General features: G+C 34.5%; 2 protein-coding genes across 2 annotated transcripts; both read right to left on the reverse strand.

Moving 5' to 3' along the window:
- Positions 1–7,945: 7,945 nt before the first annotated feature.
- LOC131145039 (uncharacterized protein At5g39865-like) lies at positions 7,946–9,996 on the reverse strand. Its single transcript, XM_058094118.1, has one exon. It carries the CDS (start codon positions 9,024–9,026, stop codon positions 8,070–8,072), a length of 957 nt encoding a protein of 318 aa, XP_057950101.1. The 5' UTR covers positions 9,027–9,996; the 3' UTR covers positions 7,946–8,069.
- A 441-nt stretch (positions 9,997–10,437) lies between these two features.
- On the reverse strand, positions 10,438–18,815 carry LOC131145105 (uncharacterized). Its single transcript, XM_058094229.1, has 4 exons — positions 18,428–18,815; positions 17,906–18,007; positions 12,741–12,901; positions 10,438–10,726 (listed from the first exon to the last, which is right to left on the reverse strand). The coding sequence occupies exons 1-4, from the start codon at positions 18,519–18,521 to the stop codon at positions 10,619–10,621; spliced, it is 465 nt and encodes a 154-aa protein (XP_057950212.1). The 5' UTR covers positions 18,522–18,815; the 3' UTR covers positions 10,438–10,618.
- Positions 18,816–22,233: the final 3,418 nt, after the last annotated feature.

Below are 22,233 nucleotides of genomic sequence, written 5' to 3' on the forward strand. Positions count from 1 at the left end.
TTTTAAAATTAAAAAAAAAAACAAGAAAAAACTCTTTTCCTGGGAACCAAACGAGTATGATGGGGTTTCAGGTTAGGTTGACCTAACTTAGGTTAGGTATAAGATTAGGTTAATGGGCTTAGGAGGGTTGTGGTCTTTTAGGAATTGAGTTGGGTTAGGGTCTGTTTGGTTAGGATTTGGGCCACACTTACAGGTTTGATGGTCGTTGGCTAGGGCTAATGGGTTAAGTTTAAGGCAAGTTTGGGTTTGGGCCTACGGAGAATTGGACATACACTTAATTAAATGAGGCTCAGCTAGTTAGGCCGAGCCCAATGGGATTAATTTGGAAATGGGGTAATTGGTAAGTGAATCTATCTTGGGAGGATTTGAGTTAAGCCCGGTTGGGCCTAGTTTCTAGTCTTGATTTAGTTCCAAAGACTAATAGGCTTAGGACAATGGGTCAACAAACAATGGATCCAGGTCAAAATTGACTTGGGTCTTGGGTGGACAAGTTAATGGTCGTGGTCCTTGGACCTGGGCAAGCTGACCTAGGTCTTTGGTTCGGATCTTAGGTATTCGGATCCGGGTTATAGGATATGGGTACTTGGGTTTTCAAATCAGATCCAAATCAAAAACTTGAGCATGTTTAGGGTATTCTAGAGAAATTCTTTGGTTTATTGAGTTAAAACTGATTTCTTATTCAAAGGTTCTATCTAAATTTGAATTCAAATTACAGAATTAAAATTCAATACATGCCATAAATTCAAACAAAATTACAAAAATTTAAAGAACCAACCTCTGAATCTTCAAATCTGCAAACCTACTCTTTCTTCGCCCGATTGCTCTTGGGTCTCCCTTTACCAAACCTTTTTCTAGCTTCTATAATCGAATCCTTTAGTCCTTAGTTTTTTTTTCAACCTCAATTATTCAACCTTTTTTTATTTTGCAAATCAAAACCCAACAAGCACCACCTTACGACTTTTCTTCTTCAAACTTCAAGCTCTCAATTTTTTCACTTTCCAATACCCAATTTTCTCTCACCCTTTTCCGATAACCAACTCTTTTTTTCTTTTCCTCCTCCCAAATTTTCTTCTCACAATAACCAGTTCCTCTCCAATTTTTCTTCCCTTCCAACCCTTCTGAAAATCTCTATTTATAGGCCCCAAACATAACAGTCCCATTAATTCTTATTGATCAATCAAATTTAAACTAGATTGATAGATATTTTTTGTTTGCTTTAGCTTTGATTGCAATTATGCAAATTTCCAACTAAAGTCTCCTTTATTTGTGCAGGTGTAAGCATAAAGAAGTTGACCCATCATATTATGTTTTCTAGGAGTTTTTTTGTTTTTTTATTTTTATTTTTCCTTTTTTTCACATATTCAATTTTTTTTATTTCCATGCTTTCAATTTTTTTTATTTTTATCTTGCATGTATTTTTCCCATTTTCATTGTATTAAAAGACCTAAAAGGGCACTAAAATTTTATAAAAAAAAAATCTAAATTTTGCTATATAAAGCCCCAGACAAAATGAGGTGTCTACAAGGGCTAACTCTCTCTCTCTCTCTCTCTCTCTCTCTCTCCCCCCCCCCCCCCCTTCCTCGACCAAAAGAAAGAAAAAATTGATTTCACCGATAAATGTCAAAGTCTGCTTTGAATTTATTTTTAAAAAAATTTATACTTAATAGTGACTGCAAAAACAACATTTAGTTCTATCATAACAGTAACCTTCTCCACCAATACTCTCATCAAAAAATATATGTATAGCCTTACAACTAGGTTAAGAAGTGAAAGGGGAAAAGCTTTGAGGGAAAGTTGAAGGTTAAGGAGAAAAGAAAGAGATCAATGGAAAAGAAGGGGAGTTTGGAGAGTGCTGCTGCTTATTTGGAGAAAGGAAATTGCAAAAGGCTATAATACTATTAATACTATACATTAATCAAGTGCCATGTAAAGGGTAGCATTCAATTTTGGATTTTTGGGATAAATGTAGAATTTCAAAATTTAAGGATTTATAATGAGGGTAGAATTAGAATTTTAATTTTTTTTTCATTTTTAAAACTGCCATGATTTTGCCTTAAGTAGTTTAATTGCTTGAACCATAGGTACTTTCCAATTCATCCTTCCACGGAGCACTGAAAAATGAGTTTGAGTTCTTGCTACTTAAATATCTTGGAAAGTTGAGTTCAAATTTCTTAGTACTATTTGCGAGATTATATCAAATCAAACTTAATTAAGTTGAGTTGGGCTGAGTTTTGAAAATTTATAACTAAGTCAAGTTCGAATTTAACAATTATAAGATTGATTAAGATTTGAGCTTCAATTTTTCAAGTCAAATCAAGTTTGAATATCTTATTATTCAACTTGACTTTAATAGACCCTCAATTGGAGCATACTTCATCAATTATATATCTTATACTAGTAAAATACTAGCCATTTGTCGCTAATATAATTAAATGCTTATCTGCCTTATTAGTGATGCAAAATAATATTTCTCTCTTATTCAAATTTATGATCTTTTACACGATTGGATTTATTGGATTGGATGAGAATCTTTTAAGAGCATCTTAAAATTATATTAATGAAAGACAAATTCTCACACTTTTTTAAAAATGTCTCGATTCGAGTTTTTTCCCGTTTTAACTTTTTTTTTTTAAAAAAAATATTAAATAATACCACATTCTGGGAAGTATTTCCCAGAATGACTTTAACGTAATCTAGCTACTCCAAGTAGCGAGATTTTCCACGTATGCAAATCCCTTCTCTGCCACGCGTTCGTGCTAGATTGGACCTGGCATTTAAATCTCACTGCAAGAAGTAGCGAGATTTGCTTAAATATCGCTACTCAAAGTAGCAAAATTTGCTACGTATGCAAATCCCTTAGCTGCCACGCGTTCGTGCTATATTGGGTCTAACATTTAAATCTCGAGTAGTGAGATTTACTTAAATCTTGCTACTCCAAGTACCGAGATTTTCTATGCACCTAGGTTCGAAATTATATTCGAGATTTTTTGTGCACCTAGATTTTCGCAACCTCCCCGTGGATACGTGTTAGAAACAGGTGCTTCGTACGCCAAAGACTCAAATGACGATCTCAGATATTCATTAAAATCGATCGTACGCATACCACCAACCTCCGCACTAACATCGAGATGATGTGCGTGTTGGGTGTCTTCCTCGACTTCATCTAAATGCTCAGTAGGAGCGTCTGACTACCTAGCCTCGATTACACCCATTTGAGGAATGGTTTTGATATATAATTGCACCGTTAAATATGTCTTACCTATGCAGTGTGCGTCCAACACAATGCGCAGACCATAATCATCAGATATAGGAGCAGCCTCGTAGAGGACTATATTATTGTATCATCGCAAAGGGTATCTTGCGATCACCCGCAATGCATATTGATCTGGATCAATATGTAAATATTTATATATCTTCGACTATAATTAATTTAATTTAAACCTATGACCAATTCAAATTGATCAAACTGGCGGACTATTATAACTAACACCATATGCTCCGGTTATGATATCCCCCCCTATGTACAACAATACAGTGACCGGAACACTGCTTGAGTTTCTTGTCATTTAGATCAATGATCGGGAAATAAAAAAGACCTACACAAAATAAAATTGTATGTATAAGTGATATGTGTTGCTTATAGTAATCAAGAATTAATTTCACTAAGTTTAATCATCTTATAACTATATTATGATCATTAAATTATTTTATAGCTTTTAAGTTTTTTAGTATATAGATTTTAGAATGTCTTTATTTCGTTCAAAAAAATTTTGGATCTTAAATTTGGATTTGGATGTATTTGAATAATTTTTAATATAATTTTTCATTACATTTTATTTAAATCCAATGCAAATTCACATTCAAATTCGAGGTCTCTCCAAAGATAAGGTAATAAAATTTTTTTGTCACAAATACCCTTAATAACATTCATATATCTACTGTAAACTCACTTCTTTTTAAATAAAAATTATTCTCAATTTTGATCACAACAATATTGATTTTTAGTTCTCATTCTATTTTATGTTAACTGAAACAACGCAAACTTTTTCTTGATGACTTCTTTTAGAATTATTAAATTTTCGTATACCTTTTTATTACATTTTCATTTTAACATTCTATATAATTTGTGAACTAAACATATATAACCTTACTTCCCACCAGCCTAGCATTGAAATAATGCCCTAGCAAAACAGCTACTTAAAAGCAAGTGGTTTCTTGCATCATTAGTAAGTCTATGAGAATTTTTTTCTTTTAAGTGAAACAATTTTAAAAATTATACATACTTTAGTAATTCATAACAACCATTAACTTATTTTGGGTCACAACTTTAACTATATATCCATTAATAATAGTAAGTTTTTATTTATAATAATAGTAACTTATTTTAATAATAGTAAGTTTTTTCCTTCATAAACTGCATTTAAAAGCAAGTGGTTTCTTGCATTACTAGTAAGTCTATGGGAATTTTTTTTTTTTAAGTGAAACAATTTTAAAAATTATACATACTTTAGTTATTCGTAACCACTATTAACTTATTTGGGGTCACAACTTTAACTATATATCATTAAAATACGTTGCAAACCGAACACCCATTTAAGGTTTCTACCAAATTTGAGACTAAGAAAAATGTTTAAAATTTATACAATATTATAAATTTTTTTTGACTTATATCTAATTTCATAGTTAAATTTTGTGATTTAAAATACCAAATTTATATTTGCATTATTTGTAATATAATAATTTAATACTTTTATTTAATAGCTATTTTTGGGATCATACCCTATCCATGCTATAGGATTTCTACTAGTATAAATATAAATGAACACATATAAGAATTGCATAGTAAAAATCATTGAAGTGTGGCAGGGCTTTAGACATATACATGCTTTAAAATAAATACATAAATCAATTCTACCTAAATTTTATTGTGTGTCAATTAACTATTGCAGTTTTAATTTTCTGTAATTTAAACATTTCTTTAAGATCTTTTACCAATATATATTTCTATCTGCACCACATAAAAAAGTATAAATATTGTAAATTGAAAAAAAATATTTTCATCTTTAAAATATTAAAAATATTTTTTTAAAAATAATTTAATCTAAATAAGATAAAATTGCATTTTGCAAGCCTATTGAGTTTACAGAATGAAAGCAAATTTATATTTAGCCAATAAAATAACAGTATGATAAAATTTTTAAATAAAGAAAGTATATTATTAAAAACTACATAATAAATTAACCTTTAAACTATCTCTTTAAAATTATTGTCATTTAAACTGTATAATATCATATAGATGATCAATAATTTGAGTTGTAAAAAATAAACATTAAGAATAAAATTAGTATATCTTCCAATAATAAATTTAATTTTATCTGGGAATATATTTTCAAAACCACTAATTCCATTGCTTATACAAATGCACTATAAATTGAGTTAATATATCTGCACACACCCACAATTCATAAATGTACTTTCGGTTTTTGGCCTCATATTTTGAACACAATAACCTCTACTGTATTTAATATCACAATCACATAAACAACATGCATTTAGAATTTTAATTTTTACTATATCAAACAAACATGCTAAAAAACATAAAAAATACAAAAACGATTATATAATTTGGCACAAAAAAAATTTCATGCATATTTTTTTTGGGCAATATCATAAAAAATATAATTGAAATACCAAAAAAAAAAAAACCCTAACCTTAAATAAAGGCATTTTCGAACGAAGCCTTACGAACAGTACTAAACTCAAATCGGATTATCAAACCAGCTATTCGATCAAATAAATTAATTTAAATTTTATGAACAAACTTAAATCTTAGAATGTGTCTTATCCCATTTCCTCGACTTTATATACGCACACCCTCAACGGTTAGCCACAACAGTCACCTGCGCTCATCCGGCCCTGTCTCCTTCAACGGTAACCTGCTGCTCCTCCAAGTCTCTCTGCAAAAGGTGCGTACTCCCCTCTGTTCACGAAGACAATGGAAGGAGGAAGGGCTTGGTAATGGCTGAAGCAAATCTTGCTTGTTCATCTAGCGAGATTTGCCGCGCGTCGAACGCTGACTAGATAAGCATTTAATATGCGAAGCAAATCTCGCTGGATGAACCAGCGAGATTTGCCACGCGTCCACACGAGCATCATCTCTTAAAAAGAAATCTCGCTACTTCGAGTAGCGAGATTACGTCAAAGTCATTCTAGGAAATACTTTCCGAAATGTGGTATTATTTAATATATATTTTTTTAAAAAAAGTTAAAATAAGAAAAAACTCGTCTCGATTCTTTGTCTTCTACTAATTTTTACTTTGAAGGGAAATATTTGATTTGTGATCATCTTCAAATATTTAAAATATTTGTAGATTTATATTTAAAGCTTTGATGGTTTAGTATATTTTTAAATTAGTGCAAGCATATTTCTAAGATTTGTTATCATCTAAATTTGAGCTGTCTTATCTTCCTCATAAAGGCTTGAATTTTGATAATCTTGAAAAGATATTTGAATGTCAAATCTTGCCGATACTCAGTAGAATATTTGTTGGAATACTCACGTATTTTTAAATTGGTTGAGATTATTGTATCTGTCTTGTAAAATGTGTATTCCCCATATATTAACCCTTCACTTGCAATGAAAAATAATTTGTTTTTAAAAAATATTTGCCAGACTTTCCTTTGTATTTCAATGATCAATTTCTAAAAATTCCAACACTAATTTCCAAATCTCTAATAAAAAGTTTCAAAAACATGCTTAGTGATGGAGAGAAAATCCAAATGTAGTGAATGCAAAATGATTGGTAAAAGCATATCCTCATTGTTCCGAATGTAATACATAATATTCTCATATGTTTTCAAGCTTAAAATTTGTCCCTTAAATTTGAAATTTTAAATAAAGTGTAATATAAATTTATATTAAATCTCATCTAAATACAAGATCATAACTACATGCTCCAGACAACCTCCATCTCATAGTTATCACATCCTTACCAAACATATCCCATAATAATCAAATAGAAGAAATGCAAATTGAGGAAAAGGAAGGGCCTAAAAATTCCATAGAGGCTAAAGGGGGTTGTATGGTAAAGGTATACATCTCTCTCTCTCTCTCTCTCTCTGGCTACAAGATAAAGGTGAGTTTAGGTGTTTAGGGTTGTATGGTAAAGGTATACATCTCTCTCTCTCTCTCTCTGGCTACAAGATAAAGGTGAGTTTAGGTGTTTATCAGCTCGCAGATGCCTCAGAAGAAAAAAAGAAAAGCTGTGTACCTTGTCTTGGCAAACAACTTTCAGTACAAATTGCAACTTTTTCCTAAATTTTAGGCAGAAAGTAAAGTGCATGCTCTGCACCTTCTTGATTTTTGCCCCACAACCATCTCTCAACTCCCTGAGCTGCATTGCATTAGCAACAGTTGAGTCCAAAACCAAGACCCACAATGGTTCAATTTGTTGCCTCCACAATGCCCTAAAACGCGAAACCTTACCGTATACTTGGATAGATATTTGTGAAAAATGTGTGACTGACACTCGTATATTTTGGAAAGACTATGTTGAGATGCTTATAAATATAGAAGGGATTTTCTTTTGTTAAAAATAGATTAATAATGACCGATAATATAATCACAAAATGTGATGCTTCTCCAATTTAACCAATAAAAAATGTATTGAATTAAAACTTTGGATGGTTAGATTTAGTGTTCCGGAATGAAAATGTAATCACCTTTTGGAATTTTTGTGCCAATTCGTGGGTTGCTAGGGCCTTATCGTTTTCTGACAACCATGGTTCCAGAACCATTTATAATGGCCTCCCCAGATGGTCTTTTGAAGCAAAGTTCTAGCAACAATGACAACAGAACCACCTCTACTAACAAAATCATTACAATAATAATGTATTTGAGTTCTAAGGGCATCACACAAGCTGATGGGAATAGAGAACAACAATGGATTCCAAGCACCATATGGACTAAAATTTTGTAATCTGGAGAACAATTTTGTAAGCAAAGAGAAAACAAATATATGACTAGCCAGGGAGAAGCTGGTTAAGCTGTTAAGGTAAGTTTCTGATTCTCAGCAACAAATGGGGCATTTAATCAATCCATTTTCATTGCACTGAGAGCACCTCGTGAACATTTGGTGATCACTCTCATCTTCAAAGACCTTGCAGCTGCCACTGCAGTTGAAGCACACCACAAACCGGGCACCGGTGCATCCATCGCACCGGCAATTCAAAGGAGCCAGTGGTATCCCCTGCAGCAGCTTCCGAAGCTTCCCCTGCTCGTGCAGCCCAACGACCTCGTCCGCTCCTCCAATGTGCCTTCCCTTGATGAAAAGCCTTGGGGGGACTACTCTGCCCCCCAAGATCCTCCACAGCTCCTCCCTGAATTCCAAGTGCATTGCCACATCCCTTTCATAAAAGAAAACCCGAAAGCTCTCTAACAAAAATCTAATGCTGCCGCAGTCCTCGAATGTTTTCCTTATACCTCTGAGGCTTGTTGTGTAGAGAATGACCGAGTCGCTCCCTCCCGGAGGACACCTCTCTTCAAATTCCAGCAGAGAAGGAGATTCTTCATCATTCTCCTCCGTTTCCTTGATATTAATTTGTTCTGCAGCCATCTGCTCAAGGTTACAGGCTTTTGATTCTGTCACTACATCAGCCAATGGAACAGTATTTTCGCATCCATGTACTGATGGTGCTGTAATCTCTGAATTGTCCTTGGTTGGCACTGCCTCTGTGAATTCAGACTTCGTGGTGATTCTTCCAAGTCTTTCTTTGTGACCAAGATGAAAGTTCGATTCCATTTCCTCAGCTTCGAGATCATTTATGAGTTCAAGCACGCTAATATGTCCAGGAACATGATCTAGATGATTGTTGTAATCCTCTTCTTTGCAGGATGAAGGGGTTTGGAAGTTTTGATTGGAAAGTTTTTCTGGGGGATTTAGCTGAATAACTAGGCCTTGTTTGAGAGTGTTGATGGTGGACACATATTTCAGTTTCCTAAGGAATCTTCCTTTCACACCCTTCATCTCTTATGTGCCTGTGCTGTCAGAATTGGATTTACATGCACTGATACATACATAGAATGATATATAGTTATATACCCAGTTAGAGGATTGAACAAGAGAGGATGGGCTGTGGGTAAGAAAGGAAAGAAGGTTGTTGGGAGTTTTCTTCCTTTTGTGCTTTTCAATGGCTGGAAAGTGAAACTGCAAAGCCATGTGGCTTGCTTTTCAAAGCCTTGGATGCTAACTGAATAGGGTGAGGGTTTGGCTGCTGCATGGTAGCACACCTCTGCATTGGTGCCCCTGGCTGGCGGCCAATCCCGTCGCGCCACACCATGCTCATGGAGGGGGAATTAGTCATTTCATCTAAAATAGAAACAATCAAATGGCTACATTGTCCCTGCAAGGTTAAGAAAATGGCAGCCACAGCTTTGATATCGTGATGTGGCATCGCACGATTGGCTTCGTAGCAGCATTGACGAAGGGTGGCACCCAGCAGAGCTCAGGCCCCCGGGGGACAGGGTGTGCCACTGCTCATAATTTAGTGGCTAAGTGGGGAAAAGCAGCCTCCAGCTTTTTCTCTTTTCATCAATTGGAATCCTTGGATAAAACAGGGACCTATCATGACTCTCCATTTCCAAGTTCATTATTCAGCAGTCACATAATTAGGTGGCAAATCCCTCTCGTGCTATAATCATGCCAAATATCCAGTTGATTGGAAAAAGAGAGCCCTTTGATCCATTGTTTTAGGCCAGCCTTCCACTCCAAATGGAGTTCAGTGAGAATTAATGGTTGCTTACCCATAATGCGTCATTTCCAAGCAAAGACTCCCAAATAAAGTCCCATAGTGGGCATGCCAAAACAAGGACTCCTAAACATAGTTATGTTACGCAATAGGCACCCGAACACGGTATTTGGCTTCGACTCTATTTGAGCTCACGGCGAACAGAGCCTACGCACGCACCCTCCAAAGGGGCAGGTTCAACCTCCCAGTTCCAGCCCCCATCTATGGGTATGCAACATGGCCATTAAACCTGAAGGCCAGGTTTGATGCTGTAAATGCACTTATTTTAAACTATGCTAACGGCACTCGTTGAGCTGAGCTTCCCAAAGTAGTTGGCACAACAATATTGAGGGGCACTTGTAAAATATAGCCGACCTTCAAGAAATCTGCTAAGGACAATAACTGAGATCTGATTTTTGAATTTGGTCACAATGCACATGGTTAGTGTGTATTAATTTTTACCTTCCCCACTCCTGTAAGCCAGCAAATATATCACTCTATTTTTTAACATGAACCACCATTTTGACCACATGATCGTATTGTCAAAAATGATTACTAGCGACTCCAATGGGTTAGAGACCATATACACCCATGGGACATGATTTTTACTGTGAGCATCATGACTGAAGTTTAAACAAATCAGACTATACATGCTGACAAACCCATTTCATTCAAGGAAACAGAAGGAAAATATTATGCTTTAGTTACATGAATGGATCTGGAATAGACACTACAGAAGGTGATATACAAAGCAAGATATAACTGCAAAGGAAGAATTTTCTGTACTTAAAAAGGTAGTGAAGATAGACTAATGAACCCATGGTCAAGGTACTCAAATTTCAGCCACAGATGATGTTAACCCGATGCTGAAATCAAAGACAATGCACGTCAACTGATGTTTGTTTCCATCTTCCATCCTCAAGGTGAGAGTATAAGAACCCTACATATGTTAAATCATTGTCAGCAATGTTAATAAAGAAAGCCAAAATGAATGTTATATCCAATTAGATTGCCAGGACAATTCCAAGGAATATGTGGCAAATTTGAAAATTCCAACAACCAGTGCTGAAAAAAATATTTCTCCATAAGTGTGTTATTTCTTGGAAGGCCAAGACAAACAATTATAACAGATTCCACCATGGCAGTGGAATTGTTCATTGAGCTTCTGTAAGTAAAGAAGCTGATGATTATCTTATGACATTCCGCTGTAGCCTCAGCCAACATCACCCATATCAATTCATTGTGATGGTTAAACCACACATGCAAGAGCATACACTAATGTATGCAATAGAAATTCTAAACTGATTGGGTTAAGTAAGACATGCATACGTTGCAGAACTCAACAATTATGGAATGACCATGGTAGATTTTGTGAGGTCGAGTTAACACTAGGGGAATCCATTAAGCCTTTACCATGAGACTTTGAAGGAATTTTTGTGTTTACAAGACATTAAAAGATATGGGACTAAAGCCCACATTTCAAAATCAACGAGGAATCTAAACCCAGTGCATACTGTTAGATTACTATTTTACCTATAAGCTTAAGCTATTAGGTTATGGGTCAGCAATGTATATCAAGATTTAACACTCCCCCACATGTGCAGCCTGACAGCACGTGAAGAGATAAACATACAATACCCATGATAGGGAACACAGTAATATTTTTTAAATGCACACAATAAACGTGGGCAATAAAACTAGAACCCAAGACATCCTGGTAAGCTCTGATACTATATTAAATTACCACTTTACCTATAAGCTTAAGCTATTAGGTTGTGGGCCAACAATGTATGTCAAGCTCAAACACATACCATATTTAGTTCAATGAGACAGAATACATCAAAAGAGAAATTGCAAGCACTGCAAATTAATTTTTATATTGTCCCTAGTTAAAAAGCTTGGTACGCTGTAATGGTTTTCTGGTCTGGAAAAAGAGAAATTTCAAAGCCTTCAAAGAAATTGAATCTTCTTTAGAGGCTTTAAAGAGAAAATGTTTTTGTGTCTTACACCTTTGGATGAAGGGTAATATTTGTAATATCTCTGATTCTTTTGTAGATTCTATGTTTTTTAGTTATATAAAGTCTAGCTTCATTTATGTACTTGAGCAACACTGCCTTGGAGTGCTCATACAAATACTTCAAGATAAATGTTTAAGAGAGAAGGGTGACCAAAATGCTTTTAACAGATCTATAACACAACCCTTGAAGTACTTCAGTTATGGGGGTATTTCCAATATAATCTACCAGTGTGGTGTGAAATTTGGGCACTTCTCAGAGCTAAGGATCCTAAAGCACTCATTAAAGGGATGCACACACAAGGCCATGAAAGTTTCAAATTTTGTTGAGCATTCATTGATGTGGCAAACCTATAAGTGAGATGTGTATAGCTAATCAAAGCGGAGTTGCTAATTTAAAGACTAGTCTTCCATGCCATTCTAACTATCTAAAATATATTTTCACAAAGTGGAGGTTCAAATCATACAATTTAATACGCCTTGTAAAAGCATATTAAAATGTGCTTCAACCAGTAAGTGTGATCAATCTGTTTCTGTTAATCATTCATTGGGAAAGGCGGCTTCTGTGACTTATGCAGTAAAGATTACCGCAATTGAAAACTTCATCAGACTGAATCTTCTACGAAAATAAATAGTTTTTCTTTATTTCAATTTTGCAAATGCCAGGCAATGCACGAACACTACAAGAAATTTTACTCTCCGGTATGACAACAACTAAACCCAAGGACATTAGTTGTCTTTTGCAACAAATTAATGAGGGGCAATCCATTTCTGAGTGACAATGAAGCAACTAAGATAAAATTATTAAAATAGCTTTTGTAGGCATTGGCAAAGGAGGAATGGAGCAGAAGAAAACCACAAATCAGTTCATATGCAACTACTACAACTAAAATTTCCAGGATAGAGCTTCATTGAAACAGCTGAAAAGAAGATGACTTACTGGCGGAGCAAATCCAGGCAACTCTTGCGTATGGGAAATCACAAAATTTCCAGCCAAAATAGGGCAAGATGTCTCCTGGCAAAGGTCATGGGTCTCACTGTGGACAGGAAACCCAAAGTATGAAACATCTAAGAAAAGTTTTCCTCCAGATATCTCTTCACCTGCATTAAAAAATAAAAAATAAAATAAATAAACCAACCATGCTAGAATCAGCACTAAAACCCCAGGCAATTTTTGTTGCTAGGATGGAAAGGTGAAGACTGTACATTCAATCATGGGAATTTTAACTCAGCCAGAGGATGTTTTACATAAAAAATGCAAATGTCAAAACTAACCACCAGCGCACAGGAATAGGACAATAAATTCAGAGAAAAACTTTAAACCACATGTCATCAAGGTTTTAAATCGTGGTAGCCAGTAAGGTAACGTAACAGTAACGAGTGTAATGGGAAGTGGGAGTAGCGGATGTTACATAATGGGAAGCGGGTGTAACTACCGTGAATTTTTTTGAAGCACGCACAACCTTGTGCATATTAGCGTACTTGCATGTTTTAAACTTTTAGCCCTTCTTAAAAAGAGTTTTAGTGCATTTTGGATCCTTTAGTTTGAGTAACTAAGTTATCTAGTAAGGGCAACAAGTTTACATTTGTTTTAAACCACCATTGATAGAAAAATTATGTGTGTGCGCGCATTTATACTTCTCATTGTTCTTATCTATGATAAATTATTGTGTGTGGTAATTAATTAATAAAACAAAATACATTATACACTCCATTAATCTATTAGACACATAAGACATATGAATAAAAAGTAAAATGCATCTCTCACAAGTATTTAAAGAAATAGTATATTTTGTATCATTGTCATCCTCATTATAATCTTTTCCCCCTCTTGCCACAGGGTATATTGAGAATGATTTATGAAAGAGAGGGGAAAAGTGAGAATAAAAAGTAAAAAATAAAAATATTTTTTTTGGTGTAATAGTCCTGTAGCGGTTACGTAACGGTCGTAGCGGCATTTACGTAATGGTCGTGGTCCGCAACAGGCGCTACAACCGTGATTTTTCTTCCCACCAATTTCGCGGTGTGTAACAGTATCGGTAACCCAAATAACCATTAAGTAACGCCGTTACGTAACAGTTGCGGCCATTATTTAAAACCATGCATTTCATATATTGAAACTGCATAAATTCCTGCAGTTATCCTCTTTTGCTCCCAAAAATTCCCTCAATTCTCCTCCTTGATGACTTCTTCTAATAAATAGGTCATTGAGGGGCCCTCGAGCTCTATTTCAGACATAGAATTTGCTGACAACGAGGCCCAAGTCCATGAGGAGAATCTCCCAATTTTACCAATCAAAACCATAAGTCATAATTTTGTGGTCCCAAAATTGTCACTCATCGGAATCTATAGTGTATATTCGATTCTGTACTAAGCAATTCTCTAGATGCCAACACCATATACCAAATAAGATTGAACTTCTGTCACACAGGTCAAAGATAACACATATAATACTACTTACTGCACTACTTAACTTTCAAAGTTCTGAAACTGCCACCAAAGCAACATCCTCGTGGTAATAATGACACATGTATGGAAACTTTCGATTGTTGGAAAAATCATGTCAGAAAAATACCTGTATATAAAGTGACAATTCACTGACTCGATAGTTTCCCTTAGGTAAAAGCTGCTTAATCCAATTTGGCGAGAAGTATAACAGGTCAAAATAAATGAAAATATTCAAAATTTGGAAGCCAAAAGGTATGAAGTGTGACATGATTTCCATTTTCTAAAGCTGATTCAATTGTTTTCTGGTGCAGTTTTTCATTTACCAGCAACAATAACATCCACTACACATGATAACAAACATAGCTCATAAGATGTGGATCAATAATGAAACAAAATGACTAGAATCCAAGGCTATATGCACAGATCACTTATGTGGAGAAGCACACAATTTAGATTCAAGTCATCATGGCAGGTGCAAGAAAAACAGCCACCTCTGCCTTCATAATAGCATAGAAAAACAAGCAACAGAACCCTAACGAGGCACAAAAGATTTCAAAGGAAAGCATCCACCTCTTTCTTCAAAATATGAAGTGATCAAGACTTATGTACTGGGACACCAGATTCGCACGTAAACTTTTGACACCCATGGTTCATGGGAAAAATGGCACCTTATGGTTTTAAGGATGTGCAACTGCCTTAATGATTCCAAAAGAAACAAATCGCAGTATGGCACATGCTCTAAAATGTGGAATGTTAGGGCTACACTTTGATAGATGTGTGGGTGAAAAATGTGTAATGGCACTTGCATATTAAGGAGAGGAAGTTGAGGTGTTTCTAAATCTAGAAGAGATTTTCTTTTGTGAAAGAGATTAATAATGATTAAAAATTGAATTAGAGCGTGATAATACTCCACTTTGACAGATTGAAAAAAATGTTATGCAAAAAATATTGAATTAAAACTTTGGAGTGTTCGATTTAGAGTTCCAGAATGAATGTACCACCCTTCAGACAGCTCGTACCAATTCTTGGTTCACTAGAGTGTTATCATTTTCTGGTAACTATGCTATCAAATTATACCAAAATCATACACAAAATAGTGAAATGCAGAAATGCCATTTAAACATGCACAAGATATATTATGCTGTGTCCCCGAATGGGAAAAATAGCTCTTTCTTTGTTGCCCTAAGTGTTATAACCCTTCCACAAACACACACTGTCCTGGGAATAAAGAGGAGGGTCACACTTTAGATAACTTTTTAAAATAACATCAGCTAATGCATCCAAATTCAAAAGCACTCCAAGGATGTTACTTGGGACAGATTGGTGGAAAAGAATTCATATAACTGAAATGGTTCGAATTGTGGCTGCGACTTAATTTAATGCTATTATACAACAAATTTTGGGGTCCTGATACCATTGTCACTAAAGCCATGGGAATAAAAAGAACAGCAGTAGTAGCCATTATGGACTGCTACCATTACATAGCAGCCACCACAGGACTATTATGGTAATATATTTTTTTATTTTTATAATTTTTTTCTCATTTTCTGTCATTTTTCCCTTCGGAAATCATTCTTGATCAGCTATGTGAAGTGGGGTATTTTTATAATTTTTTTCTCATTTTCTGTCATTTTTCCCTTCGGAAATCATTCTTGATCAGCTATGTGAAGTGGGGACGAGAAGATTATAATTAGAATGATTTCAATTATTTATTTTTAGTAACATTCACTAGATATGCATCAATTAACAATTTTATATGAATAATGTTTTGTTAAAAAATTTATTCAGTCTGATAATATTAGTAATTTGATATTTCTATATTGTTCAACCTCAACTTTCTTCTCTTTTCTAGTTTCTGCCAATAATTGTAAAACCAATGTAAAATTTATTAACCTTACTATACAATGTTGGTACCCTGAACTAAAGGATTCAAAATACATTTAAAACATCTTTTTAAAACAGTTAAGGGCTCAAAAAAAAAAAAATTGAGATAGATAAGGTTGTGTGTGTGCTTGAAAAATTCAGTCATTAATCCTACATCCAGCAATGTAACACCCATAAATTTTTTTTTTCTCTTCACCTGTTGCAGTTATGCCACATTACTCGCTAAAATTATTTTAAACCATGAGTCAAACCCACCAGAGTTAAGGCTTGCTCACTTTTGTCATTATTGTTCTCATTCTGTTACGGGAAAAGTCAATTATGGGTCATGTCAATTCTTAAAATTAACAAGGAAAAATGCATGAAAATGAATTACTCACGTCATGTTTTCCACTTAAATGTTAACTACTGATGTAAATTTTCTACTGAATTTGCAGGAAAATTGACACAGGCAACAGATGCAACGCAACACAGATTCCATGACTTAAGTCTTAAAAAAAATTAAGACATGACAAAAAGGGGAGACAGCAATATATATATATATATATATAAAATATAGCATTAATATGTTAAAACATTTTTTCAATACTATATCACTAAAAAAATCCAATCTAAAAGTATTAATTCTTCCTATTTCTTTCTCTCTAACAGAAATTTCAACATATCACTTCAACCATTTGAATTATCCAAGTTTACTGTAGTTTTAAAATAAAATACATGTGGCCCTTTTCCTAGATATTATTGTAAAATAATAAAATGTCATAATTGTACATAAAACATGTCAAAGAATTATTTTCACCCAAAAAAAAAAAAGAACAAAAACAAGTAAAATCATCAATAAGCATTTAAAAAGTGACCAAAAAGTGTTCAAGAAGGGTATGAAATTAAGAATATATTTTAAAATTATGGATACATTCAAGATATGTGTCAAAGGACTAAGGAGAATCCAAGGAGTAGCAAATATGTGGCAAAACAGACATTGCTCCTCAAAATAGTGTCCCATGTCCATGCAACTTATTCTGCAGATATCATAATTTAGTAATAATAGATCATACCATCATAGTGTCACATTGACTGAAAATTCTCATAACACGTACATTTTTTAAATAAGACATTGACAGTGGGGAACCCCTTCATGTAGCCTTCCACAAACCCTCTACCAAACGAGAATTAAACTACATTATTAATGCCAAAACATTAATAGCTGGATGCATTCATAGCACAAAATCACAATCCTATAAGCCACATCCATGCATATACAAAATCAACTTTCTATGAATTCAGAAATAATATTCATCATGTAATTGACTTCCACAAATCAAAGATGTCCCCTCACACCTTTCAAACATCCAATATATTGGACAGCAAAAATATATTTATTAGACAAAGGGACAGCTTGAATTCCCTGTTATGTTCTAGAAAAAAGCAATCAACAATGTAGGGGTGATTTTGGAAGAGAGATGGGCTGGTGGAGAGACTAGAAATTACATTCCTGGTATATTTTTCCCAAATCAAATAAGTCCACAAACTTTTAAGCACACCATGCCACAAACACCTAATGGAAGCATTATAGACTAAGGTGTTTTAGCTTTATTTCATTTTACAATCTAGATGGCAGCCCACTTAAACTGACTAGACAGCTGAATCTACAACATGTAAAGTGACCAGTAAATCTGTTGAAGAGATTGAACAATTCACAACCAGAAAGGGTGACTGCGGAAGAGAATATCGGGCTAAAAAATCCAGAAGAGAATATAGGCAAAATCCAGAAAATACCTGTAGATGCCGAGATGCTGAAGGTTGCTGGCTGGCCCCTGGCCACAGGATGAGGAGTTATGTCAACCCCACTCACTTTAACGTCATACTCAGCCTTCTTATCTACATTCATTCAATTACGTTCATGATGTTTATCAGCATTATAGCAAAGATAAACACATTGTTATTAAATCAAAACCACAGACAAATTTTTCAATCATAAATGGACCATCACCAATAATGGCCCTTTCAGGTGCTACAACTTAGGGACGTCTCCAAGACAACAACCCGCTTGAGAACATTTCATAAAAACAGAACAACAGGAAATATAACACACAAACTTAAAACAATTCATCCAAAAGGCGGTCCTAATCCTAAAATGACTCAATCACAAGAAAAAACTATGACGTAGCTCAAAAGAATGTCGGTTTCGAAGCCCTATTCAAATTTCACTAAAAAAAACAAATTTTTAAAATGAAGCAAATTTAAGCAACAACACATAAAAGTGAAATTATGCGAAGTAGACGATTCAGAGAGACTAACTGCAATAGTTGACATCTTCTGCTTGAGCGTAAGTTACGAGCAGACAAAGCGAAAAGAAGACAGGAAGGCAAAGCTTAAACTGAGCAAAAACCATGGATTCTTAAATCTGAGACGAGATGAAACGGATGGATAAATTCAGGTATGAAGATCACAATGGAGAGAGAGAGAGAGAGAGAGAGAGAGAGAGAGAGAATTCGAGCCAGAAGGACGATAAATCTGCGAAGATGGAGAGTTTCACACGAGATTTACTGGTTGTTGGAGAACGTTAGGTTGAAGAAAAGAACCAAACAGTCAGTTCCACATCATACAGAAAGACATTAAATGAAAATTTGAGAATTAATATCAGTTTATTTATTGTCTTTGTAATTTATTAAATTTAATATGATCCATTTTTTTATTAATGTATTGAAGTAATAAATAGGTCAATTCTATCCTTTTTTTCAAAATCATAATAAACTTTTCAAGAAAATTATAATGAAGTGTCAAATCACATCTTACTACAAATAGTATTAATACATATAACTTAAATTTATTAAATTTATATTTATTATTTAATAAAAATCAAATTATTTACAAATTAAGTTGTGTTGATGAAATTAAAAAAAAAAAATTTCATGTGACAAAAATTAAATTTTATTATTGTCTCAATTTTTTTTTTATTTTTCAATATATAAAAATGGTTATGGTGGTTTAAAAATCCAACTGGTATTTGCAATTTAATATTATATTCATCATCATTAAAAGATCAATCAATATATGATCATAAAGGTCTTAGGTCATATGCACATACTTTTAGTATAATGAGAAAATAAAAATAAAAATTATGAGTGTCTATAAAATCAAATTATCAATCCAATAAATAATAAAGATCATAATATTACTTCATCCATATACACCAAGCCTCTATTTTTTACTTAACAACTATAATTATTAATGTTATTTACATTTGCTCTGCATTGAAATATAAATTTATTTTGACATGACTTTTAGGGTCTCTATGAATCTCAAAAATTGACGAGGAAAGGAAAGGAAAACTGTCGGGATGTTTGATGCAAAGGAAACAAGGAAGGAAAAGGAAAAAGTTACAAAAAATAAAGATGGAAAAGGGAAATTTTATTTCCTCAACAAAAAAATGTGAGGAAAGTGAAGGAAAAGGAGGGAAAATTTTATCAGGCTCCCCCTCACTCCAACGCACTAATATGACCTGTAGCTCCCCTCCCTCTTCTGTCTTCCTTTTCTATCTTCCCTTCCTCTTCTATCTTTAGTCTCCCTCTCCCTCTCCCTCTCCCTCTCCCTCTTCGGGTTATAGTCGTCGTGCTTGTAACTCAATTGCCACACCGTTCCTATCTCTCTCTCTCTCTCTCTCTCTCTCTCTCTCTCTCTTTATTTCCTGCAACGCAGGACTCTCTCTCTCTCTCTTTCTCTCTCTCTTCATTCTCTCTCCCTCTCTCCTCGATTTCGTGACAGATTTTTGCCCAATCAAAAATCTGAAGATACCACTGAACTCCATTCGCTGCTGCTGTCATTTCTACTGGAGCGGATCGGTGGTAGGAGCGGCGTAAGAGTATTCCTTGGGGTAAGCTATTTTTCCTTTTTTCTTTAATTTCTTGCAAATTATAAACTCAATTGACGAACGGACACCACCACGAGAATTTAAGGATGATTCTGTACAAGTCTAGCGAGACGAAATTCTCGTGGGGGTGTCGAACCAAAACCCCAAATTTGGGGTGCAGGGGTTGTTAAGGGGCTAATTTTTAATTAATTAACATTAATTTAGAACTGCTAAAATATTGAGCATCTGGGACTGAAGTAGGATTTCTAAAATTTAGTGCCCGGGTGAGCATCGCGAGTGTAATTTTGGAACCTGCAGGCAAAATTCAGAAAATTAAGTAGGGATGTTAAATAATAGTTTAAATATTAATTTGAGGTATATATAGCCTAGGGAAGGCTAGATGGGTATTATTTTGAAGAAATAGATTAATTAATCTAGGAAAAATGCAAATTGCAGGAGTTGAATTTCGAGCGCCAATGGCGTAGAATTTGGGGTGTTAAGGAAATTCTCAGTAAGCTAGGTAAGAGGAATAAATTATAGCAATGTTTTTAGAATTACTATTTGAATTAATACGTGAAAATGAGCATATGATATTTTGTCTAAAAATTATTATGATATAAATATCAGATGAATTGTGTGGCATTTAAGTAATTTTAAATTGTGTTATTTTGAAATGTGAAATTAATATTTTATGAATAATAGATGAAAACTGTGTGGCATACGAGGTATGTTTAAAAATGTGAAATATAATGATGTGTATATTCTGAAAAAATAGTGAATGAGAATGATTGATGTGATATTTATACGTGAGTAGAAAGTATTTGCATGAAAATGAATTTGTACAAATTACTGACATGAGTATTTTGAGAAATGTGGAAATAAGTGAAATATGTTATATATTATTATGAGATAATGAAAGTGCACAAAAAATGATGAGAATATTTATAATGAACTGAATTGAGATATACTGAAATATGATTGATGATATGCCAATACCGCATAATAATTGTGGGTAGGTGATATTTCATTCCTACTGATGCCGTTGGGGAGGTATGCTCAGTATGGAAATTGTGTGTGAAATTCTTACTGATGTCGTTGGGGAGGTATGCTCAGTATGGAAATTATGTGTGAAGTTCCTACTAATGCCGTTGGGGAGGTATGCTCAGTATGGAGACTGTATGTGATGTGAAGTCCCTACTGATGCCTTTAGGGAGGTATGCTCAGTATGGAGATTGTGAGTGTGTGTGTGTGAAGTCCCTACTAATGTCGTTGGGGAGGTATGCTCAGTATAGAGACTATGTGTGTATGTGAAGTCCCTGCTGATGCCGTTGGGGAGGTATGCTCAGTATGGAGACTGTGAGTGTGTGTGTGAAGTCCCTACTGATGCCATTGGAGAGGTATGCTCAGTATGGAGACTGTGTGTGTGTGTGTGTGTGAAGTTCCTACTGATGTTATTGGGGAGGTATGCTCAGTATGGAGACTATATGTGTATGTGAAGTCCCTACTGATGCTGTTGGGGAGGTATGCTCAGTATGGAGACTGTGTGTGTGTGTGTGTGTGAAGTTCCTACTGATGCCGTTGGGGAGGTATGCTCAGTATGGAGACTGTGTGTGTGTGTGTGTATGTGTGTGAGATTCCTACTGATGTCGTTGGGGAGGTATGCTCAGTATGGAAATCGTGAAGTTCCTACTGATGCCGTTGGGGAGGTATGCTCAGTATGGAGACTTTGTGTGTGTGTGTGTGAGATTCCTAGTGATGCCGTTGGGGAGGTATGCTTAGTATGGAAATCGTGAATATGTTGAAAATGGGAATTATGTGATCTAATGTATTACGTAGAGTACATAAATGTGAATTTTTGTATACATAGATATGTAATGAGTTAAAATGGGAAATGATTATGAGAAATGAAATAGTATGTGTTTTATAAAATAAATAATTGAGGCGAAGTGAAACTCTCCGCCTGAGGGCTTACTGAGTAAGGTGAGTGCCCTAATAGGTATCAGATGTAACCATTTTTGGCTGCATAATGTGTTAGGGTAGAGGGAAGTTACCTGTATGGGCGGGTAACCTTCCCTATTCTCTGGAACTTCGCGGTAAATATGTGTTGAAAATTATTAAATTTAAGAAATGGTTTTAAAGCTTATAAAAGCTATATGATTATGAGAATGTGTATATCAGTGTATTTTCTGAAATGAAATGATGATTTGAAAAGTAATGGGTATTATAATTGAACTCATATGGTTACACACTGTAA

This window comes from Malania oleifera, chromosome 1 (genome assembly GCF_029873635.1).
Source record: "Malania oleifera isolate guangnan ecotype guangnan chromosome 1, ASM2987363v1, whole genome shotgun sequence".
In the NCBI taxonomy this organism is placed as follows: domain Eukaryota; kingdom Viridiplantae; phylum Streptophyta; class Magnoliopsida; order Santalales; family Ximeniaceae; genus Malania; species Malania oleifera.

Bases quoted from the DNA above. Each gene is read 5' to 3' on its own strand.
- LOC131145039 (XM_058094118.1), bottom strand. From the start codon at position 9,026: ATGAAGGGTGTGAAAGGAAGATTCCTTAGGAAACTGAAATATGTGTCC.
- LOC131145105 (XM_058094229.1), bottom strand. From the start codon at position 18,521: ATGGTTTTTGCTCAGTTTAAGCTTTGCCTTCCTGTCTTCTTTTCGCTT. The intron at 18,008-18,427 runs GTTAGTCTCTCT...GAATGAATGTAG, and splicing joins AGAAGATGTCAACTATTGCA to ATAAGAAGGCTGAGTATGAC. The intron at 12,902-17,905 runs GTATTTTCTGGA...TTTTTAATGCAG, and splicing joins CAGCATCTCGGCATCTACAG to GTGAAGAGATATCTGGAGGA.